This window comes from Atta cephalotes (assembly GCF_000143395.1).
Source record: "Atta cephalotes unplaced genomic scaffold scaffold00016, whole genome shotgun sequence".
Taxonomy (NCBI): Eukaryota; Metazoa; Arthropoda; class Insecta; order Hymenoptera; family Formicidae; genus Atta; species Atta cephalotes.
Window position 1 is genome coordinate 3,654,389 of NW_012130080.1, and position 22,455 is coordinate 3,676,843.

The following is a 22,455-nucleotide window of genomic DNA, read 5'->3' on the forward strand; positions in this document are numbered from 1 at the left end:
GCGTGTGCGTGCGTGTGCGTGTGTGTGTGTGTGTGTGTGTGTATGTGTGTGTGTGTGTGTGCATAAAATAATAACTAACGATACTTTACTACAAATTTTTATATGCTAATGCGTCTATATATCGAAGCTTTTATATAACAATTTGCAGTCTTAATTGAAAATATGTGATTCAATATCATAATATCTCTGTTTTTGCAAAAAGTATTCGTACAGAAAAAATATTTAAAAAAAAACTTTATTTTTCAAAAATAAATATTATCCAGCGAGAAATGAGTCATCGAATTGATGTCTAATCAATATAAATATGGTGATTTCATCAATTTGACGTCAATTCGACGTTTACTTGATGATCATTTCTTGTTAGATAATTAATAATTTATTCATAAAGAATAAAATAGACTGTATGTTTCTTAAAATTATATATATCAAAAAGATATATTAATTATATAAAATATATCATCTGAAAAATAAGCAAAAATTGTATTGTTTGAATGCTCAAAAAATATTCATACAGACCAGAAATTTAGCTTTTAAAATCAAGAATAAGTGCGAAGCTCGTTTGTTTATGTTAGAACAGAATGTATAAAATTGCTAATTATTATTTATTTTCTACAAATAAGACTTTTTTATAACAAATTTCCTTATACGAATACTTTTTGCTCTCACTGTATGTTTCTAAAAAGAATGTACCTCGATAGTTCCGCATCGACAATGGTGTTATGCGTGGCATTGTTCATGATAAGCGGCAACCACATATCCGTGCCGTCCATTATGCCAGCCGTGCCGAAGGTGTCGAAACTCTGATCTAGCGATTCCATTCGGCCTCGACCTGACCTCGAAGGCCTGCAACATTTACGAGCGGAAGAACGAAATTAAATATTCGACTTGCGTTCCCTTCAAGATGTATTCAAATGACACAGTTTTTTCACCCATCCGTCTTTTCTATCGTACAACCCCAGTCAGCTGTTCGACGTAGCGTCCCAGCTGATCTGTAGTGTAGAGTTTTTTCTTTATGTATTATATACAAAGTTGATAGTAACTAGTTAAAACGTTAAAAGTTAAAAAAAAGTTAAAAGGTTAATAACTTTTAACTTAGTTAATTTTAAGTGCATTAAATTTTAACTTAACTAAGTTACTTTTAAACGTTAACTTTTTAACTTTTGTTTAAGTTAAAAAATTTTTTTATCTCTTTCAAATATCTTAGAAAAATAATAAGATATAATAAGACTAAGGGAGTATATTCGTAATCTATTCATATTTTAAGATCATCTTAAATAATTACTTAAGATGCTAATACAGCCCTCTGATTGGTTTTTACAGTTATACCTTATGCCATAAGCCTTAGTCCGGATCTACAATAGGTATTTTAAGCCTTAAGTCATAAGAAATTAATCAATTACAGTCAAATATTCTTCTCGCATATTCGATTGTAATTGGTCAATTTCTTATGACTTATTAAAAAGTAATCATTGATCTTGTATCTTCTCTATATGCTGGCTTTTTTTAAAGTTATATAACTTATATAGTTATATCGTTATATCACATATGAATAAAAAATTAAAAATTTAATTTACTTAATAATCTATATTGTAATTATTTAATCTCATTTTAAGAAAAATTAGAATATTTTGATCTTAAAAATAATTTTTTTCAAAATTAATTCTTTTTAATTTAAATTAATTCAATATTGATTTAACTTATGTTAAGTTAATTTTTTATTCCTTCAACTTTTAACTTAACTTTATTAATTTAGTAAAGGTATTAACTTTAATTTTATTCAGTTAAAAAAAAACATTAACTTACCCTTGATTATATATTATCTTTTTATGCAATAGAGTTAAATAGAAGATTATATAAATGCAGAACTTTTAATGAGTTTAATAAAAAAAGACTTAATTGCAATATAGAATAAGACGTTGGATGTTCATAAAAATGAGAATTATATTATTAAAAAATCTGCACGAAGGAAGATATTAACATTTGAAAATAATTAAACATTTTTAATTTATCTCTCCTCACACGAAAAAAAAACACATAAAAGTCTAATACAATTCTAAATGAAATCTTTGTTTCATCACAATTGTATATGTATCCAATATTTTCTGTCTGTTTTTTTGATAATTATGGCGAGAGTGTTAATAAATAATGAGAAACGTATTCACACATTTAATGAAAAAGCTGATAGAACAATGAAAGAAAAATTTATTGGGTGACGAGAGAATGGATATACGAAGTTACAGAATCGTCTGAATACGGCATAATGCATGACTAAAGCGAATGACTAATAGTAATGTCTCGTAATTTAATAAAACACGTGCACTTTAGCGAAAACAACAAGATTGGAATATCTTAAACTTAGATCGATACCTCGTTATCTACTAAATATTAATATTTATGGTCTTCGTGATTAGTAATGATTAGCATGCCAGAGAACAATTGCGACATTATGGAGGTGCATAAAAGAGACATTTCTAGGAATTCCCACGAAGAGGAAACCACGATCTAAAATTCCGGCACGACGCGACGCACTTGTTCGAAGTGATCTGACGCAAAACGGATGTAACACGACGCATTTATTTCAAAACTGTTGCAACAGAGAAATGTGTGGCACTAGATTAATCATTTGTTTTATTGTAATTCAAGAAGATTCATAAGAGCATAAAATTCCAAAATTCTTTAAAATATTTAAGTATTTATGTATTTATGTATTTTAAATATTTATCGAATTAATATATTCTTATAAGATTTATTAATAAAAGATTTATTAATAAAAAGTAAAACTCATTGAAAACTGTAATAATTTTCTAAATAAAAATATAATTATTATCAGTAATTAAAAAGGATTAATTTAATAATGTGACATATATTTATATATTTATACTATATTTATATATTTATACGCAGCGTATACATTTCTGTATTCTTCCTTCTTGTTTTATTTCAATAAACCGCATTTCCTGTTCCGAACGAATATGTATGTCATATTTATTCCTAAAGATACTGAAGATTCTAAGTGAGCGAATCGCAAAAATGATTGTCTGAAGACGTGTAGGATGTCTGACATTTACGTTATGCAAATTCCGCGCGTGCGATTCTGCGCATTAAAATAATTCTCCGACGTAGACAACGGTTGGAGAACAATCTTACGTTTGGAAAGACAGGTCATAAGAATTTATTGTTATTTATGGGTTCATGACGAAGGGCGCCACCGACGGAAATGGGCCATCCGAAGAATTTATGAAGGACAATGCGAGACTCTCACAATGAACGACATCACTATAATTCTCTATTTTTCATGTATCAATATCACTCTGATTTGTCCGAGAATATTTCACACTTAATTAAAAATTAAGTTAATTATTTCATTAATACTCTAAATTATTGAAATTAATTCCAGATTTCAATAATTATAATCTCATCAATCTATTTCTTGCTGTGATTATATTTGCCTCGAGCTATGTTTTTCTTCGATAATTACAATTACATTAATGATCGCTAGGAGGAAGTTTGTTAAATATTTTCTTTTTAATTACAAACGAATACTAATTAAAATGGAACACGTTTCCTACTTGAACAATACAGCTGGTCGGTCTGTGTTAAAATGTTTTACGTCATCTTTCACGCATTCGAATTCACATAGCGATTAGTACATTTAAGAATCTATAAGTCGTGCGATTTATCTTTCTTATTCTGAGGTCTGCGACCGTTTGATCGCAGCCACGCTAAGTAACTAAGTTTACTAATGACTGCGGGTCACCGATGCATGAGTCATTTATGTTATTGAAACATGTATAATAGCTCGTTATTATAAACTCGTGCAATAGGCACGTACCAATTTTATCAATTTGAATAATTACTTTTAAATATTGATATTGTTATGCTATATTTCTTCAAATTATCTATCTAAATTAATTTCATATTATTTATAAATGTATTTTATTAATTAAATGTAAAAAAATAATTAATATAATTATATAATTTTAAGTTTTTATATTGTAATTCCATTATAATATAAGTATATTATAATTTCAAGATATTTACAATAAATTTACGAAAAATCATCTATAAATTTAAAAAATATGTACATTCTCACTTACGTTAATTTAGAAATCGTGATGGGAGACCCGCGAATAATTCCTTTATCGATAAGCGATTATGATCTATGTGTAAACGCATAGTTGCGAAGGGTGCGTTAGATTTGGTAAACTGGGGTCAAGCCGCGGTGCATTAACCCCGATTGAGCTTAATTAAGGGAAATTAACGGACACCCGGTACTAGGCGTCCCCTCGCGACAAAAAAAAACGATGAAAGCCACGGAAGACATGGGAACGCATTAACGCGTCGCGCCTCGTTTTATATATTTTGTCAAGATATTTAATATTATCATAACCGCACTAAATTATTATCAGAAGAAACTTTCAAGGAAATGTTGAAAATGTGAAAAAATTGACAATTAAAACAAAAAAGATCAAATCTAACGAGAGAAATTAATTTAAAAAATTAAAATATTAAATTTAAAAGAAATTTTTTTAAACGTAAAACCTTCGTTTATATCAAGATAAAATTGCTATCATATGATGCGATATGATGCACTTTTAAATAACATAAGTGGAAAATTTATTGGTAATTACTGCGGTGATTTTTATTAGAATTGTATAACATTAAAGGTTCATTAATTTTTTTATTAGTACAAAAGATATAATTTTATCAGGCAGAGTCGTATCATCGTATAGTTGAATAGTCTGATCGGATGGCAAATATAAGACTTCGAAGTAGGTCCGTATTTGATTTTGTTATCATTTACGCAATAAGTTTGATTCGATAAACAAGACTTAATCGGACCGTCGTTGACAGAGGAAGACGGCATAAAACCGCGAATTATTTTTTGTTCCGTAGAAGTCCTCAGTGAATTGACGTCACTGAATGATTTCCGTGTTAATCATACGGCGAACGGCAATGAATGAGTCAAGTTGAGTCATGGTGAAAGTACATAGATCGAGTTGATGCGAATCGTCGATGCATCGTTGATCCACGTCTCGTTGCACCTCCGCCGATTAGAGGTGCGTTTAAACCTTGCACGCGGATTTACGTTTATCAGAGGATTATATCAGCTACTCGTGTAATACTCGGATCGGAACTCGTCGATTTACCTCCTCCGATATAAATTAACATCGAATAACATGTCAATATCATCACCTTGAAACACTTATTCACAGCTTTATTCATTGAAGAGGATATTTAATATTAAACAAACCGCACCTATACAAAATTATTAATAATTATCTATTGAATAATTATTTATTATTAATAATTATCTATTGAAATTAGACCGATAAGAATAAATAAACCGATAAGAAAAAATAAAAATAAGTAATAATGTAGATTATTATGTGATGTTTATTGTGTTTACAAAATGCTTTTTACGTTTTTTTTGTTTTTAACGATATAATCTGTGATCTCGAGATATAAATGAATAAATATCGAATGTGCGAAAAGATATATGCACACGGATTGAGTGCAGGATTGTTGAAAGTCAATCGAGTCGCGACAACTCTCGCCCACGAGATCACCACGTGGTGTGGATGTCAAATGTCTGCACGTACGACACAAAACATGTGTCGTGCTATTCATACTGTACGTTTAGCGCCAAATATGTTATACTTCGGGTGACATTAAAATATCCACGCTGATTAATTTAAAACGTAATGTTTTCTTATAATTATTATTTTTTACATGAATATATTTACAAAGATTTTTAATTTATTTAATTTATTAAATTTATATGTATATTCATCAAATGTGGAAAAACGAGTGATAATGATCTATGAAGATTGTAAGATTTTTAAAAATCTACAATATTTCTGAAATATTAATTATTATTTATGAAATATTAATCATCTTCGAAATTTGAATAATTGATATTTAATAAGTATTCGTATACTCATTTATAGTTGTATGAAGATCCATTTTCGTATTAACTTTCGGATCCAGCTAATTGAATGCTACACCATGCGTCATAATTCTCTCCACGTCACGTTTCTAAATTGCCCCTCGGGACCATCAACTCGCCACGCTTTTTTGCCCTGTTCTCGGCAATGGTCCCACAAGATCGCAGACCAACACCGCCCTTGAGATCGGGAGGACTCACGCGAGTGAAAACCATGATTACAATCAAGTGGAATAACATTTTTTCAAAGAATCAGTTAATCGAATATGCGAGCAATTATCTATAATCTTACTTCATCTTCTTTTAAGTTGAGACTTTGTGGAAATCGGTTTCATGAAATGTGACTTTAATCATTAATTAAATTAGTATAAATTGATATGCTGTACAAGTTAAGAAAGAGAAGAATATAGATAATAAATTAGAATATATTTCGTACATCACTTACCGTTCGTTAGCTATTCTTATCTTGAACCAGCCATAAGTTTGTCATCGAACTAGGTAATCAAAGAGTGAGAGAGAAATCTCTTGACTTTTATTGACTGAAGAATATGACAGGAATTTTCAATTCAACAACAGCCTTCCTCTTCAGTTCGTCCTCGCCTCTGTCCTCATAAGAGACGATTAAAAGTCACTTCATGATATGTTAGACTAAGAATTGATTATAGTTTCAAGACATGCAATAATTTTCCTTTCAGTCGTCAGTCTTCTTTGATAGTTGACTAGTATAAATTTGATTTGATATTAATTATCTTGTCGATCCAATATTAATCGAATATTTTCTTCTCCGTTCTATTATATAATTGTTTTTCTTCAATGGAACTTCACTTCGTTAAATTTTCAATTGATTTTCACAGAGTCCACTTGATGTTCTTTTCTTCGGAAGGAAGCTGATTCCATTTGTTATCATTCGCAGGAGTTCGCACTTGTTCCAGTTAAAATAGATTTTATTCGAAATTTTATTTTTCACTATCTTGGAATGTTTACTTCTTTATTGAATAATATCTTCGGTTTCGCTCGTTGTAATCCGGAGGACTCGCGAATTCGATTGCGCGCAATCGATTCTTCGGGAACCGGGCCAACTCGGGGACCACCGGTGTGAACCACCGGTGTTGCTCGGGCACCGTGTATGCGTCAGCGTCACCGTGAATGGACTGCTGCTTACCCAGCATTCCGTCAGATTGTACACACGCTAGATACGGGCCCCGCGAGTAGGGCGACCGCAGGAGGAGGAAGAAAAGATGTGGCAGAGGAGAGGGAGTTGCGGGGGAGCGGCTCGGTATGATCTTGATGACGAACACAGCGGTGTGTGCGATGGCACATCTGCACCCAAGATCCGGCAAAGGGAGAAGGAGGAGATCCAGTTGACCCTTTCGCTGTGACACATCGGCCTGCTTCTTTTTAAATTGCACAGAATCAACGGAATGTGCTGCAATTGCGATTTAATAAAGAATTAATGTATAAAAATTTAATTTTTAAATTTAAAAATTTATTTTATAATTGTAAATATAAATAAAATTTTATAAAAAAATAAATATTAAAATAATTTTTTATTATAAAAAATAATATTTATAATAACTATATTTAAGAAATTATATTTAGTAATTTATATTGTAAATAGTGATAAATTTTAGTGCCAGCAATAGCAGTTAGACTATAAATTGTGAGTAAATTTAATTAATTAGTATTTAAGGGGATAATATAATAATTAATAAATAGATATTTTTAATAGAAAGAATTTTTTATATGGTGAAATATGTAAAAATTTTGATATATAAAAATAAAGAAAAATAAATTTTATAAATAGTTAAGTTATGTAAAAAATTAAGATTAGATACTCTATTATTATAAATGAAATTGTAAAGTAATTAAAAATTAAATGTAAAACATTAAATTTAAATAATTTGGTGGTATTTTAAGGAGTTAAAAGAATTTCTTTTGTAAATGATAATCCATGATAGGAGAATCTTAATAGGAATTTTATGTATGTTGTTTAAAAATTATTTTATTGGAAAATATATCGCATTCTTTCATTTAATTAGGACGCTGTAAATCTTGAGCGATTAATCGTTTTGTAAGGCTTTCCTTATACGAAATAATTTAAGCAATATCGTAATATAAAGAAATATTCACCTTTAGATTTATAAGTATCTCTATCGAAAAAGAGATTAGAATGTTCTTATCTTACTTTGATTTTCTGTCTTGATTGCTTGCAAGACAATCATTTAATGTAAAAAAAGACAAACATCTTTCAAAGATAAAAAAAAGTCATCGTGAAACTCATGAGTCATACGCGGATATGTACGAAGCATTAGAGGTATATATAACAATAAGAGTTAATAATCACAGAAACAATGAAATTAAATGCTACATTAAAGATATAAATAATGTAAGTATTATAAAATTATAATATAATATGTATATACAATACATATAATATAAGATACTTAATTATACTTATAATATAAATAAATGAGACAATTAATTTATTCATTTATTACGTTTTTTATTACGTTTAAATGAGATATTTTATAAGAAAATTTTTAAGAATATTTATTATTTGAGAAATTGTTAAAAATATATCAAATAAAATTAAAATTTAAACAGAATAAACTGCTCGATTAAAAATTAACTATCTTGCAATGATAAGTACAAACCGCAATATTATACATATAAGCTCATGGCGAACCATATTTGGTACTAAATTCGCATAAGAACTCGAACTCGGACCTACTCGCGGTCAACTGATATCTAAAATCGTCACTCTTTATTAAGTGGGCGCGTTTATTACGTAAGAAACTGAAGACACGGCGAGGAGAGTGAATTAAACCTAACGAAGTGGAACTGACCGGCGGCATTAATTGGTATGACTAATCGAACGTCTCGTTAGTTTCACGCGTCACAAAGGAGACCCGCATCCAGTCGCGGTCCGGAATTAATTCCATCCAAAACTCTAACTTTTCCGATCTATTCAAGATCTATTCTCGTAAAAGAAGAATGATATGGGATTGATGGGTATAATTTATTTATGTTGAATATAACAATCAATCCATTTATGGATATAATACTAATAACACGTTTATGCAGCGTCCTAGATTTGCCGGATGCTCTTCCGGCAAATAATAGATACGCAATATGATAGATTAAAAAATATCAATCATCACAAAGTAGAGAGATTATTGTAGGAAATTAAAGAATTATCAACTATTACATTTTATATGATAAAAAAAGACTAATTAATTTTTAATTAATCAAAAATATGTAATCATAAAAACATCAAAAGATAGATTTTGTTCAGAGAAAATTAATTAATTAATTTCTTATGTTATTTAAAGCATTAATAAATTGTATACCACTAATTATAACTATAAACCACTAATTGCGATTACCAGATATTCTTTCACAGATTTTTTTCACGAACTCTATTAATCCAAAATTTACAGTAAATAAAATAAATTTACTCAATAAAAAAATGTGATAACTTAAATCAAATTGATATCAAATAAATATATGTTTACGTTTAATAAATATTTAGTACTATTTAAACAAATATTTATTGAAATTTAGTACACATTTTTTCCTGTACTTGCCTACAGCCAGAGATTTCAGCGATCCTCGGAATACGGACAAGCAGCGAAATGGGGAAACGCACTTCCGACTCGCACGCTTCCGTTCGCGATCGTTTGTGCGCAGCTGGAAGGCTCTCCCCCTCACTCCCATTACTAACAAAATGCAATTATTTTTAAAAAGGATGTAGGGACGCTCTCGCCACGGTTTCCAGGGGACGGTACGATCATCAGACATGTAGATGCTTTACCACAAGTGGCATATCGGCGACATGGGGCTGACTGGCACCATTTTAATACTTTCGCTACCACGTCGTCGACTATGTAACATCCCAATTTACACAATAAATTATTTATAATAAGATTGTTGATCGGTATCCTCATTCTTGCTTATCTGTGCTTATCTTATTTTTTGTAAAATTTAACGCAATTATCTCTTACATTATATTTTGATATGTCGCAAAACATTTCTATCATAATAAATAAAAGATAAAAGTCAAAAAATGCCTTCTAATTACCAAATTGGTTATCAAAAGAAAATTATCTCGACAAAGGAATAAAAGGAGAAGTCGAATTTGGCGCAAGCGCAGCATCCACGAAAAGTGCATACTCTTATATACACACTGATTCTTGCTAATAATTCCGTCAGTCCATTCGTGAATTTTACCAGATCCGCTTCGCACATCTGTTAATTCTATTCCTTCTTTTTGTATTTCCTTGTGTCACGAATTAGCAAATAAATTTGAATTTAACTCCATCATAAAAGTAGATCTTTTCGTTACCGTAAATATATTGCACCGATAATATCAAGAAATTGCGACAGATGAAATTTATAGTTTCCCAGAAGAAACCATTTGAGTCTGCAATGCCAAAGTCACTATGAGAACCGACAAGACGAGAAATAAATCGGAAACGCGACTAACATCATCCCCGTTTCGAAAGGAGCGAGAGAAGATCATCACGAAGATCTTAAATCATTATCGGTAATCATCATTGTCGATGAATCAGAATCAGTGTTTTTTATTTTCGCAAAGGTAAGCATAATGTCGTGGAACGAAATAAAAATCTGGAATTTCTATTATTTATTTGAAACAATTCTTTTGTTAAACAGTTGCAAGCAAAATCGCGTTAAAATTGTTTATCATTGTCTGTCTGTTTTTTATCAATGAACTCTCTGAATTGGTATATACAGTGCATAATAAGTTATGAAGTGAAATTAAACAAACTACATTTATTTCACTTCAATTTATTGCACTGATTTCAAGAAATACCAAATCAAAAGGAAATCAAAATAATTTTATTTTAACGCCATGAAAGTCAAAATGATAATTTTTTGTTACAAAATTTGATTGTTTATTGATGTTAAAAATTAAAATGAAGTCATTTTTTTGTTGATTTTTATATGTTCCTTAAGGTTCATCAATTTAGAAAGTTTATTAATAAAAAAACAGACAGTATATTGTTAATTTTTAATGTTTTATTTACGTTTCGCTCATTCCAATGCACCTAGAGAAAGCGACTTATAATTTGTGTGCGAAAATTGATATGGCAATGATTCGCGACTATGCGAACTGTATGAACTGATCATCGATACTCTGCGAGACTACAGGTCGCGCGAAGCCGGTTTGGACCATAGAAACTTCTGAGAGTTTACTCTCTCGCGAAAGAGTTTATCGTCTCAGGTAGCGAAAATAGATCTCTCTGTTCCTTTCCGACGTACTGGCACCGTTGGGAGAAAAAAGAAACGTGCTGGATCCAACACATAGACACGCGTGAATGGTGTGCAAAATTCGCGCCTCTGAAATGGCAAAACATGTGTCAGTCGTTAAACGAGATCATGTACAACACAACGAAGAAAAAGGAAAAAAAAAACGTATATTTCTAGACTAGAGCCATGTAATGTTCTTAAGCACATCTCTCTTATCAAGAAAGTTCCTTAATTACATACGATGTAATTAAGGTACAATTATATTAAATAATATAATATAATAAATAATATAATAATTTTTGCGAAGGTGACAAAGTGTCGCTTAATCACGACATGATAATAATTACTACTTTCTAAATTTTTTGAAGTGGAATCTCACTCTAAAGAGTGATACTCTCCTAATTGAGATTCACTCTGAAAGTTTTAGAAAGTAATTACAATCGTTTAAATCACTTTATATTATGTAATCTCTTATGGATAAAATAGATTATATATATATAATAACAGCTTTTGATTTAAAAACAGCTGTTGATTATTTAAAGGGTTCTCTCCCTAAAAATATCAAGATAAATAAAATATCTGGCGAAATGTAAAATGTCAAGACTCTATTTACGGCCCTGACACGACATTCGTAGACATACTCGGCGAGACTTTGGTCTTCCACAGATGCTAAAACACTGGTGGATGACGAGCAACGAAACCGGACGCAACAACGACGTAGCAATCGAGGAGATGCTGCAGAATCCGGGATCAGTGATCCTCTTCGTTGACTATCCACGGTGGCTGCTGTGCTTCGCCGCTGCTTGCTGCATCCTCTTCATGCTGGTCGGCATTCCGGGAAATCTCATTACGGTGATTGCATTATTTCGCACCAAAAAGGTAACTGTAGCTATAACTTTGTTAGAAGTTACATTTAAAAAATAATATATAATTTTATATAAAAAATCCTATCCTATGTAACTTTGTATAAAAAAATAATGTGATAATAATAAAAAAGAATGCGAGTAGGAAAAAAGCAAACACAGCTCAAGCTGAAAATTGATCGATTAATAAAATTGTCGATACGAATTTCGCGCAATTTTGACGTTGGTGTTACATGAAACAATGATGATTCGTAAAAGAAGAATAATTCAGAAAAATAATAATATGCCAACGTGTTGATGTTAATTAAATTCCTCTTTAAAAAAAAAAATATTCTGAAATGCTTAATGTACAAATAAAGCATTTTTATTTGTAAATCGTTTTGCGCTACTTATTGCAACAATTTTCCCGACTCATGCTCAAAAGGTTCTAGTATAATGAATCCGTATTATGTAAGGTTACTCAAGTTTCCGGCATTATTTACACGCAGAAATTTTAAAAGCTGCCAAAGTGGTTTTTCTCGAGTCATTATAGTTTAGTTTTACAAGGTGTTAATCCAAGTTGCAATGACGTTAAACTATACAGAATGTTCCTCAATCTAATATTCTTAATAGTTTTCTTTTATAAAAGGATTCTGTATTATTTAAGTTTTATATTTTATCTTACATGTTGTAATCTTACATGTTAATTTTTTATTGCCATTTTCACTTTTTCTCTCTTTTACTTTCGAATGTATTTATTTCATTTTAAAAGCATAAATTTTTAGAAATTTCCAAATACGAAATAATTGTTTTATGAATAGTAGAAGGTATTTTGTTTCTAACATGTTTGTTATTAAAAAACATCGATTATGAGGTTGAAAAAGAGGTCGTCGGCACGATTCTATGGCTAAATTTCTCACCAAAGTCAATCATCAATAAGTTAAGTTTGGAATCGATTACGCAGAACCGACCGCATATACAGTCATGTGTTTTCACGAAGGTTCACGTACTCCATTCCAATATAATCAACTAGAACCGAATCGAGAAGTCTCCATCAATTTTATCGTATTTACTTCGAGAAATTCGGGAGAGTTTATTCGATAATTCTGCGAATTAATTTTCACGTCAACGATTTCTTTGTTATTATACATGTATTATCAAATATCTGCTCTAATCACGCACAACAATAAAGTATTATAATATAAATACAAAATGATTTATTTAAATATTCTAAATAAATCTTAAAAAGCAATTCCGGGCAATAACATAATAAAGATATTTTGTAAGGAAATATTTTTGTAATTTCAATTTTATTTTTAATGTAAATTAATTTTGTTTTTAATGTAAAGTTTCTATAATTTTTTATAATTAATTTTGTTACAGCTAAAGAACGCTACTGCGGTCTTCATTATGAATCTCTCGATATCAGATTTGATGTTTTGCTGTTTCAATCTACCACTCGCAACTTCAACGTTCTGGCATAGGTCGTGGTTGCACGGACCACTTTTATGTCGGCTGTTTCCGCTCTTGAGGTACGGCCTCGTTGCAGTCAGCCTCTTCAGCGTTCTCGCGATCACAATCAATCGCTACGTCATGATCGGTCATCCTAGTCTCTATTCTATGTAAGTAATTTATTCCATACAAATATATTTTATTTTCCATAATTATTTTTTTATTAATAAATCAAATATTAAATGATTATTGAGTCTGCAAAGGCTAATAAATAAATAAAATTATTGCAGTAATAATTTAAAGATAACTAATATTTTTCTCAAAAACTGAGCCTCGATTTAAAATCTTTTCTGTTTTAATTTTTATATAAGAAATTATTTTCTTAATTCTATTACAAATTAATTATTGAATGTTATTCAAAGGTTGTATAAAACGAAGTTCTTAATACCGATGGTTTTGGCGATATGGATTATTGCTTTTGGCTTGCTGGTCGTCACGTGGTTCGAACGATTCGGACGTTTTGGATTGGATCCTGTTATCGGATCCTGTACGATTCTGCCGGATATAAACGGGCGGAGTCCAAAAGAGTTTCTTTTTGTCCTCGCATTTTTAATACCCTGTCTCGCTATTACTATTTGCTATGCTAGGATTTTCTACATCGTTCGCGAAACTGCTTCGAAGAGTAGAAGCAGAGTGAAGATCTTCAATGTAGAACCGACGGAAACTAGCCATAACGTAAGATCTATTTATTTCTGTAACAAAGAAAAAGGAAAAAGATTTAACTCAGGGAAAGTAAATCGCAGAAAATACATTTAAAAGAATAAAAAAGAAGACCGATTCTTTTTTATCTCTCTATACGTTTTGTTGAAAAAAGTTATATGCTTGATGACAAACTTTGGAATTTGTATACAACTTCAAATTAAATAAATAAAAATAAATAAAATTAATTAGAGAGTATATTAAAAAGAAAACTAATAAAATAGTTAAAAAATTATAAAATTAAAAAAATAGCTAAAAAATGCTATAAAAATTTTTCTAAAATGAACTTTTTATTTAATTTATCAAAATTTAATTATATTCTTTTAAATTATCGATTAAATTCTAATTTATCGTTTTAATCATTTTTACAGCAACCGTCTACTACGAAAAATCAAGAGCAAGAGCTCTCTGTTCTCTGCGTTCCTTTCTCATCGATGCAAGCGGTTCTTCTTAATCCAAACGAAGAAAGGAATCTCGAACTACCATCCACATTGGCTAATGAAGATTCATCATCGTCCAAGCAGCTGATCCACAAACAAAAAACGAATAGTACGATGAATATGCATACAGATGATCAAACCACGAATATTGCAAAGTCCAACAACGGTTACGATGCTTCTGAAGCCAGCCTATCGGAAGATATACTATTTGTGGACGAACATGCAATCGAGAAATCGGATTTCACAGAAACGAGACTGTTTTTTAATCGGAACCAGTGCGAACTGCAACGGAAATTGTCGGAAAATCCTTGTGATCGACTGGGGAGATTGACTGGTCAAGCATCCTTCATAGTGGAGTCCTCACTACAGAGGATCGCCGGCGAACACTCGGATCGATTGGATTCCAGACCACTCGAAGAAATTAACGAATCTCATGCAAGAAAGGCGTTTCGCAGGCAGTCAAAGTTCATGAGTGTCGGCAGAAGGTGTAACGGTGCCGAGTACGCTACGCCCAGGATGTCCGCCAAGGACCGGAAACTGTTGCAGATGATCCTCGTGATATTCGTGTCGTTTCTAGTGTGCTACTTGCCGATCACTGTCACGAAGCTTTTCCAGGGGGCGATTTTCCAGGACTGGCAAGGCCTCAATATCGCCGGCTACATACTCATCTATCTGACGACCTGCATCAATCCTGTTATCTATGTTGTGATGAGCTCCGAGTACAGGAGCGCGTATAGATATGTGTTGCTGTGTAAAAGATGAACAGAAAATAAGCGGAAGGAGAGTCTACTGACACTCAGCTGAACGTCTGAATATAAATAATTAGAAGGAAATGATAAATACATCAATAATGTGTAATTTATATCTGTTTAATGCATTTGTTTACGAATTTAAAAATTTTTGTTGATGCTTCCTCGATGTTTTCCTTTTCATAAGATCATCGTCTATAAAAATGACACTTAAGTAGTGAAAATTGTTATTTATTTATTAAAATAAACGTGTAAATTTCTAGTCTTTTAGTTTTAGTATTTTAAAAATAATTTTATTTATATATTTCAACAAAATTAGATAAATAAACTATATTATTTCGAAAATTAAATATATTATTTCTTTAATGATGTTCGCCATTTTTACTCGTTTTATCTAATCGAATGATAGTAGTTTGTTGTATTTTATTTAATCTATTAGAAGATTTAAAAGCTCTAAATCTAAATGTTTCCTTTTCATTAAAAATAACTAATTATGTATGCTAGCGGTCCTTAGCCTTTCTATATCTTTGCGTGTCAAATCGCTATTATAAAACTATGAACCAAAGTTCATGCATTAATGGTATAAAATTCGCGTTTTAAAATTCTCATAAAGTTTAAAAATCCTCAAATATATTTACATAATTGATTCACGAGCCGAAAAGCGAAGATTAAGAACTGCTGATTCATACTGTACAGTGTACATTATTACAAGTGCATTACAAAATGAGAGATTTGTAACATTCTTACAAGGAGGTAGTTAAATAATTAACTTCAATTATGTTTTATATAACGCATTGAGTCTTATCCTTATTTATATATTCTCGAGTTTGATTATTTTTAAAGAAAAACCGCATTTATCTGTCATGTTATCTTTGATAGATCTGAAATGTCAGCTCCAGATATGCATGGCAACAACATTATTGCCATGATTGTTTATTATACATATTAGTCATGATAATTTTAGCCCTTTTAATCCTTCAGTCCCTTAATGTCGCCACATTAAACCCTTATTTTACTTTCATGAAAAAAAATAGTTTGTTATCCTATTCTTTTCAAAATACTTTGGTCCTTTGTCGTATTTGAAAAAGCCTGCTCAATTATATACAGTAATAATAATAATTTTTAGTTAAAGAAAGATATGGGACTGAAGGGGGATGGACTTTCGCGACGTTAATATTTATATTAGCCTTCCGCTAATAGCAGTTCAATTTCTGTCGAGGCTGGACGGTACCGCCGCCGATATCGTGCTGATGTTCATCCCAGGTGGCCAGCTTTTCTCCGTCTTGTTGTCGTCCCCGCTAGCCTTCGGAGTAACTTTTGTGACATCTAATTTGCCGCTATCGCGATTCTTATAGTAGAAAAATCCGGCCGCGCCGCCCATACCTATCCCTCCTAATACTAGCAGCCACTTCAGAAAACTGCAAATCATAGTATCAAATTAATAAATGACATCGGTGATCCAAGAAAAAAGTTAAAGAAAGAAGTAATTATAGGAATGATGTTAAACTGATTGTATGACATGTGTAATTAAATTATACATTAAAAAAAAAATGTTTAATATTTATATGGTTGTCCCAAAAAATGACTATAAATTAATCATAGTAATTGCCGCACAAAAATACGAGATGTTTCATTTCCGTTTATGTGCAGTCGGATGATCAATCAAAAATTTTGTAAACCATCATAAGGCAGCTATTAGAAATTTGCTACCAATCAGAAACTAGCCCCAAATATATTTAATCGCCATTTTGCACAATAAAACATCTTGTATTCTTATCATATAATTATCATAGTAATTTTAATAATTTTTATACTAACAATAACTATATATGTATAATTAGTCATTTTCGGCCATACTGTTGATATTGTACATATAGTTGTACATACTGTTGATATTGTACATATAGTTATTATTACTAACACTATATTGATATTGTTAAATATCAATATTATTTAAAAAAACATTGTTGCAAATCGCAACACTCACTTGACGACCGTCATCACTTTGAACACCACCTTCACTTTGTTGACGAACTCGTCGCCGAGAAGAATCCCTTCCTCTACCCAGAACAGAGGTAGCAGCGCATTTGGAAAATTCTTCATCAATTTGAACTTTGGTATCGGTTGTATAAACATATTGAACTGCAACCGCTTATGCGCGCGTATTGGCGTAGCCGTCATTGGTTCGAAATCCATGTCGATTTCATGCTCATCCTGTCGATGAATATTTATTAAAAAAAAATTACAAATCTTTCATATTTAATCTAATTCATTATAGTTATTTATTTTATAAAATTATTTTCTTATGACTATCATGATTATTAAAATATATTGTTTCTCTGTCGATCACCTGATTCGGGCGCAAGCCATCTACCATCTCTAAATATTTTCCATCGGTATCATAAAAATGTGGTAGAGATCCAATAATAGGGACGCCTAAACATTTCGTCATATCGTAGAAATTTCTCGTCAAACAAGTCTCCGGTGTTCGACAGAAGCACTTTTCCATAGGATTCGTACTCATATCTCCTAAATTCGCAGTGTAACGGAGAGTCTTGACGCCTAAATTCGAGATTGTTATTAAAAATGAAATTAAAGTAATAAGTAACAGTAAACATACATACATATTTATTTGTGTCACATTGTTACATTATTTCGATAATTTCAAAAAATTATATAATTATAAGTTTTTATCAAAAGATATATAAAGCGTCATTTTTCAATAACAAAATATGCATAATGTTTTGCAAATGTTTTTGCATTTCGAGACATTAAAGCCTCAATTTTAATTTTCACTTCTTGTAAAATTTAAATTTTATGTTAAAAAATTTTTAAATACATGCCTTTGACTTTGGTGTGACGCTCGAAATGCGCACTAAGACTTCGACATATTTCATAGCCAAATGAGACGACGTCATCGTCTGGCCCGAATAAAGGTGCGAAAATTGTCGAATCAGTACCATTGAAAGCGTTGCAGTGATCCTCCGGCCAGATGTCTAATGCGGGTTTACCATTGAATTCCAAGACCTGACCGACTTCCTTGTAATTTCTAACACCACGTAGAACTTTCATACGTTCCGATACAGCGGTACCGTTTTTCTATAAACATTAAATTTTCCGTGAAATAATAAATTGTACTTTTATTAAAGAACAATGTAATAAATTTTTATCATTTTTGCATACTTTTTATGCATGTACTTTTCGTAAGTATAATGTAACCATCTCGCGAGATTACCAAGTACAACATAATAGTTTATTATTATCTCCATGCGTGACTCGTTTTTTTTAACATGCAATTAGGCTTTATTTACTTTATCATCATATCTCCAAGAAATCAGGAATGTTACAGAATTACGTTAAAATAATATTCACATTATCTAAAGATATAATACAAAAATATATAGTTTCAGAAACAATAGTCACTTAAATCACCCAACGATATTTAGAAAATGATATTTAGAAATTTTGAACAATCTTTATCTATAAAATAATTATGGCAACATATGAATATTCTTCATTTATTAAAGCATTATTATTTTCACAAGCACAATCAGTACTTTAAACACATCTATATACAATCTTTGTATTAAATAATTTATCAATTTTTTTTAAATTACACTGAGAAAACACTAAATTTTAATAAAGATTTGTTTTAAAATTCTAAATATTTATTAAATGTAATCATATCTTTATTTGATACAAAAATCATTAATTTGATTTAACTATTACTTTTTTATTAAAAAAATATTTATATACTATAAGTAAATGTTTTTTTACTTACAATTAGTGCTATTCAATGAAATATGTATCAAGATTTAGTAAATTTTTTTTCAGTGTACCTACCCCGCCAAAGAGAGAGAACTTGTAGCGATTTTCACCATCCGGTACCAGATCTTTCGCTTCCGTCTTCAATAGATTGCACACCGCCGATCCGGCGAAGTCTTTCACGTCGCAATCGATAGGTAGACCGTCGAAAAGTATATCCTTTGCCTTCGCTGTCACGAATATCGAGTCTGGTTTGTGGAAGATGCTATCGACAGCTTTGCCTACATATTCATTGATAATCAATTTTAATAAGAGAGAACATAGACATATATTTTAAGATTAATATAATAACTTTTTTGTAAATTTCTCGCTGTTTTTATTAATTGAATTTAATCGTCGCATGAGGCAATGCACGTGTTACAAATATATGATGACAATTGAGGCAACGGAGACCTTATAAATAATTCGCACCTTCGCCTAAGGTGTACGTACACTATAGAAAAACGTATCTCACGTTCCACTTTAAACCTTCCGGCACACATTTATTATTATAGTCCGCGTCGACCCTGTGCGATACAGCCGATTCGCGACTGCAATCGATACACGACATTGAAAGAAAATATTTAACACTGATAAATCATATGTACATACCGACGACACCGATCGCAGCGGGTTTGTCCAGCAGGGTGGCTCCCACCATGCCCAGAATCATGAGATGAGGGAAGACCATTATCTCCTCGCCTGTCAATCCGTTGCTCTTCTTGGGGTTGAAGAACCACGTTGTCTTCATGCTGTACTCGACGGAGTCTTCATCTTCTCGATCGACGAGATCAAACTTCACCTTGTACTCACTGAAATTGATATTTAAATGTTGATATTTTAAAAAATTTGAGAATGAATAAAGTTTATGAAAGCAGACGTGATTCTTGATTGATGTGAATTAAATAAAAAAAAGTCCAGCTGATTAAAACAAAATTGGCTACACATGGAAAGGATGATTTTGCTGAAGTATCTAAAAGTTTAACTAGATACAGATCACAAAATGATTTTATTAAACTAACAAAATAATTATGTAAGACATTCAAACATAATGAACAATGTTGTAAAAACATTCGTTGTTTTGACATTCTAATGACTAACTTGTTTCTAATAAAATTATTTTCAGATCTGTATTTACTAGATTTTTAGCAATTTTAATAAAATTGTTCCTTCCATTCATCTATAATAATCATCTATAAAATTCATCTATAAAAATGTGAAAATATGTAATTGTATATAGAATTTAATTGTTAATAACAAAAAAAAGAACAAAAACAAAATTAGTTTTAGATACTGATGTCAAATCTATAAATTCTATAAGTATTAGATCTGCTATTAGATTTTAAATATTAAATCGTAAATTTTTGTACATATTGAGAGTATCAGATTAAAAAAGAGTTACTTACTCGTAGAAGAACGGCCCAACTTCCTGCACCCTTGGCTTTTTACCCTCTTTAATTTCATCAGGATTGGTTATATTGAACATATAAACCTTAAAATCCAATGGAAACGGAACAACCGACCACATATCACGTATCTCACTTCCTGGTTTCAGTTGAACCGCCTACACATTTATGTTAAATTTTGTCAGATTATAAACAAGGCTCTCAATTGTTCACAGCGAACTTGATGGCATATTATTTAAAACGTTGCAATAAAAAATGAATCTGTATCCACGTGGATTGCACAAATTATAGTTTTAGCAATAAACGCGAACATTTATGTCAGTGAATGTTACGGTAATTATAGCTGTGAAAGTAAAACAAATGTTTATCCGGTCATATGAAGTTGATTCTGAAAATGGGTCTATGTTTCATATAACGGTATAGCGGAAGAAAATTATGTTAATTATACGATTTTCGGATAGAAAATTATATTGCAATAAAATGCCAAAACAATATATTATTGTAACAATACATAACTGGAGTTCAAGGATTTCGTGACATACTCTTTCATGGAATGACTTGAATATTTCACGATACATAAACTACAAAATAATAATACTAGAATCCAGATGCAAAATTTCTAAGAATGGCAAAAAGATTTTTTAAATTGTATGAAAATTTATTAATATTTTACGGTATGTAATATAACATTAATAAACAACTTTTTCGTCAAAAACCTGGAAAAAGAAATTTTGCGAATAATCTGAAAAACATATGTGCGTATATCTCTTGGAAATTAATTTTGCGCGCAGAAATAAAATTATTGAAAAATCTATAATTTATAACACAAGAAAATTGTTCAAGTAAAAAATATAAATGTTATAGAAATATATCACTTTCTTAACAAGTGTGTAATTATTTGTTTATATTTTCTTTATATAACAAGATTAAAATATTTTATACAAAAATAAAAATTAATTTATTATTCATTACATTTACTCACCTTTTTAATTTGCGATCTAATCAATGCTGGGAATCCGCACCAAAGTAGAATGCCGAAGATAAACGAAACTCCACCGCCAATTCCGAGTTTCTTTATAGACACCATTTTAACGCTCTGCAGAAACGCCAAATGATATTTAGGCACAAATATATGATTGGACCGAAATAGATATTTTCGGACCGAAATAGATATTTATAGATAGATAACGTACGTATAAACAATTATTTATTAAAACTTCGGATTACAAAATTGAGAATATGCATTTAAGTTTGCGGATCTATTACATACTGTTTAAATTCTTATGAGGATTTCACTTTAAAGAGTGAAAAGTGACCTAGTCTTGAAAAAGAGTGTTTCAATTTTCAATCTTTAAGAATGAGATTTCACTCTTTAGAATGAATTTTATTCTAAAAGTTTTAGAGAGTATTATCTACTTGTTGGAAATTAATATCAATGACTTATGACTTATGACTTATCGCGTCATTTAAAGTCAGGATATTATCACGTGGCGTTCATAAAAAAACGTAAACACTAATTGTCGAAAGCTCAATCTCGATTTTTTTCTGAAGCAATTGCGTTTGTGAGGGAACGTAAATTTTTCACAAGCTCTATTCTTGATTCGTGAAGATCGAAGATTAACATTAAACGATCGAAACCTTATTATATTCTTCGAGAATGCGGAGTACGTTGTCAAACGTTTTGCCGAACGGAAACGCGTACAGCAACTTCGAACGTTTTAAAATATCGTACATTCTTCGAAGTTCGCGAACGGCAACGTCATATGCACGTCGCTTTGTGACCAT

The 22,455-nt window shown here is 30.8% G+C and overlaps 3 protein-coding genes across 3 annotated transcripts in view; 1 reads left to right on the forward strand and 2 right to left on the reverse strand.

Moving 5' to 3' along the window:
• The window catches only part of LOC105618427 (G-protein coupled receptor moody), a 7,238-nt gene extending 6,420 nt beyond the window's left edge, over positions 1 to 818 (reverse strand). The window contains exon 1 of the mRNA XM_012199968.1: positions 691 to 818. Within this exon, the coding sequence (XP_012055358.1) occupies positions 691 to 818 (128 nt within the window). The remainder of the gene's footprint in view (positions 1 to 690) is intronic.
• Positions 819 to 11,884: 11,066 nt separating this feature from the next.
• LOC105618428 (protein trapped in endoderm-1) lies at positions 11,885 to 15,473 on the forward strand. Its single transcript, XM_012199969.1, has 4 exons — positions 11,885 to 12,097; positions 13,444 to 13,682; positions 13,935 to 14,247; positions 14,643 to 15,473. The coding sequence occupies exons 1-4, from the start codon at positions 11,885 to 11,887 to the stop codon at positions 15,471 to 15,473; spliced, it is 1,596 nt and encodes a 531-aa protein (XP_012055359.1).
• Positions 15,474 to 16,664: 1,191 nt separating this feature from the next.
• LOC105618304 (sensory neuron membrane protein 1-like) lies at positions 16,665 to 22,455 on the reverse strand. Its single transcript, XM_012199844.1, has 9 exons — positions 22,309 to 22,455; positions 21,653 to 21,766; positions 20,671 to 20,828; positions 19,877 to 20,076; positions 19,304 to 19,506; positions 18,304 to 18,559; positions 17,811 to 18,022; positions 17,448 to 17,674; positions 16,665 to 16,878 (listed from the first exon to the last, which is right to left on the reverse strand). The coding sequence occupies exons 1-9, from the start codon at positions 22,453 to 22,455 to the stop codon at positions 16,665 to 16,667; spliced, it is 1,731 nt and encodes a 576-aa protein (XP_012055234.1).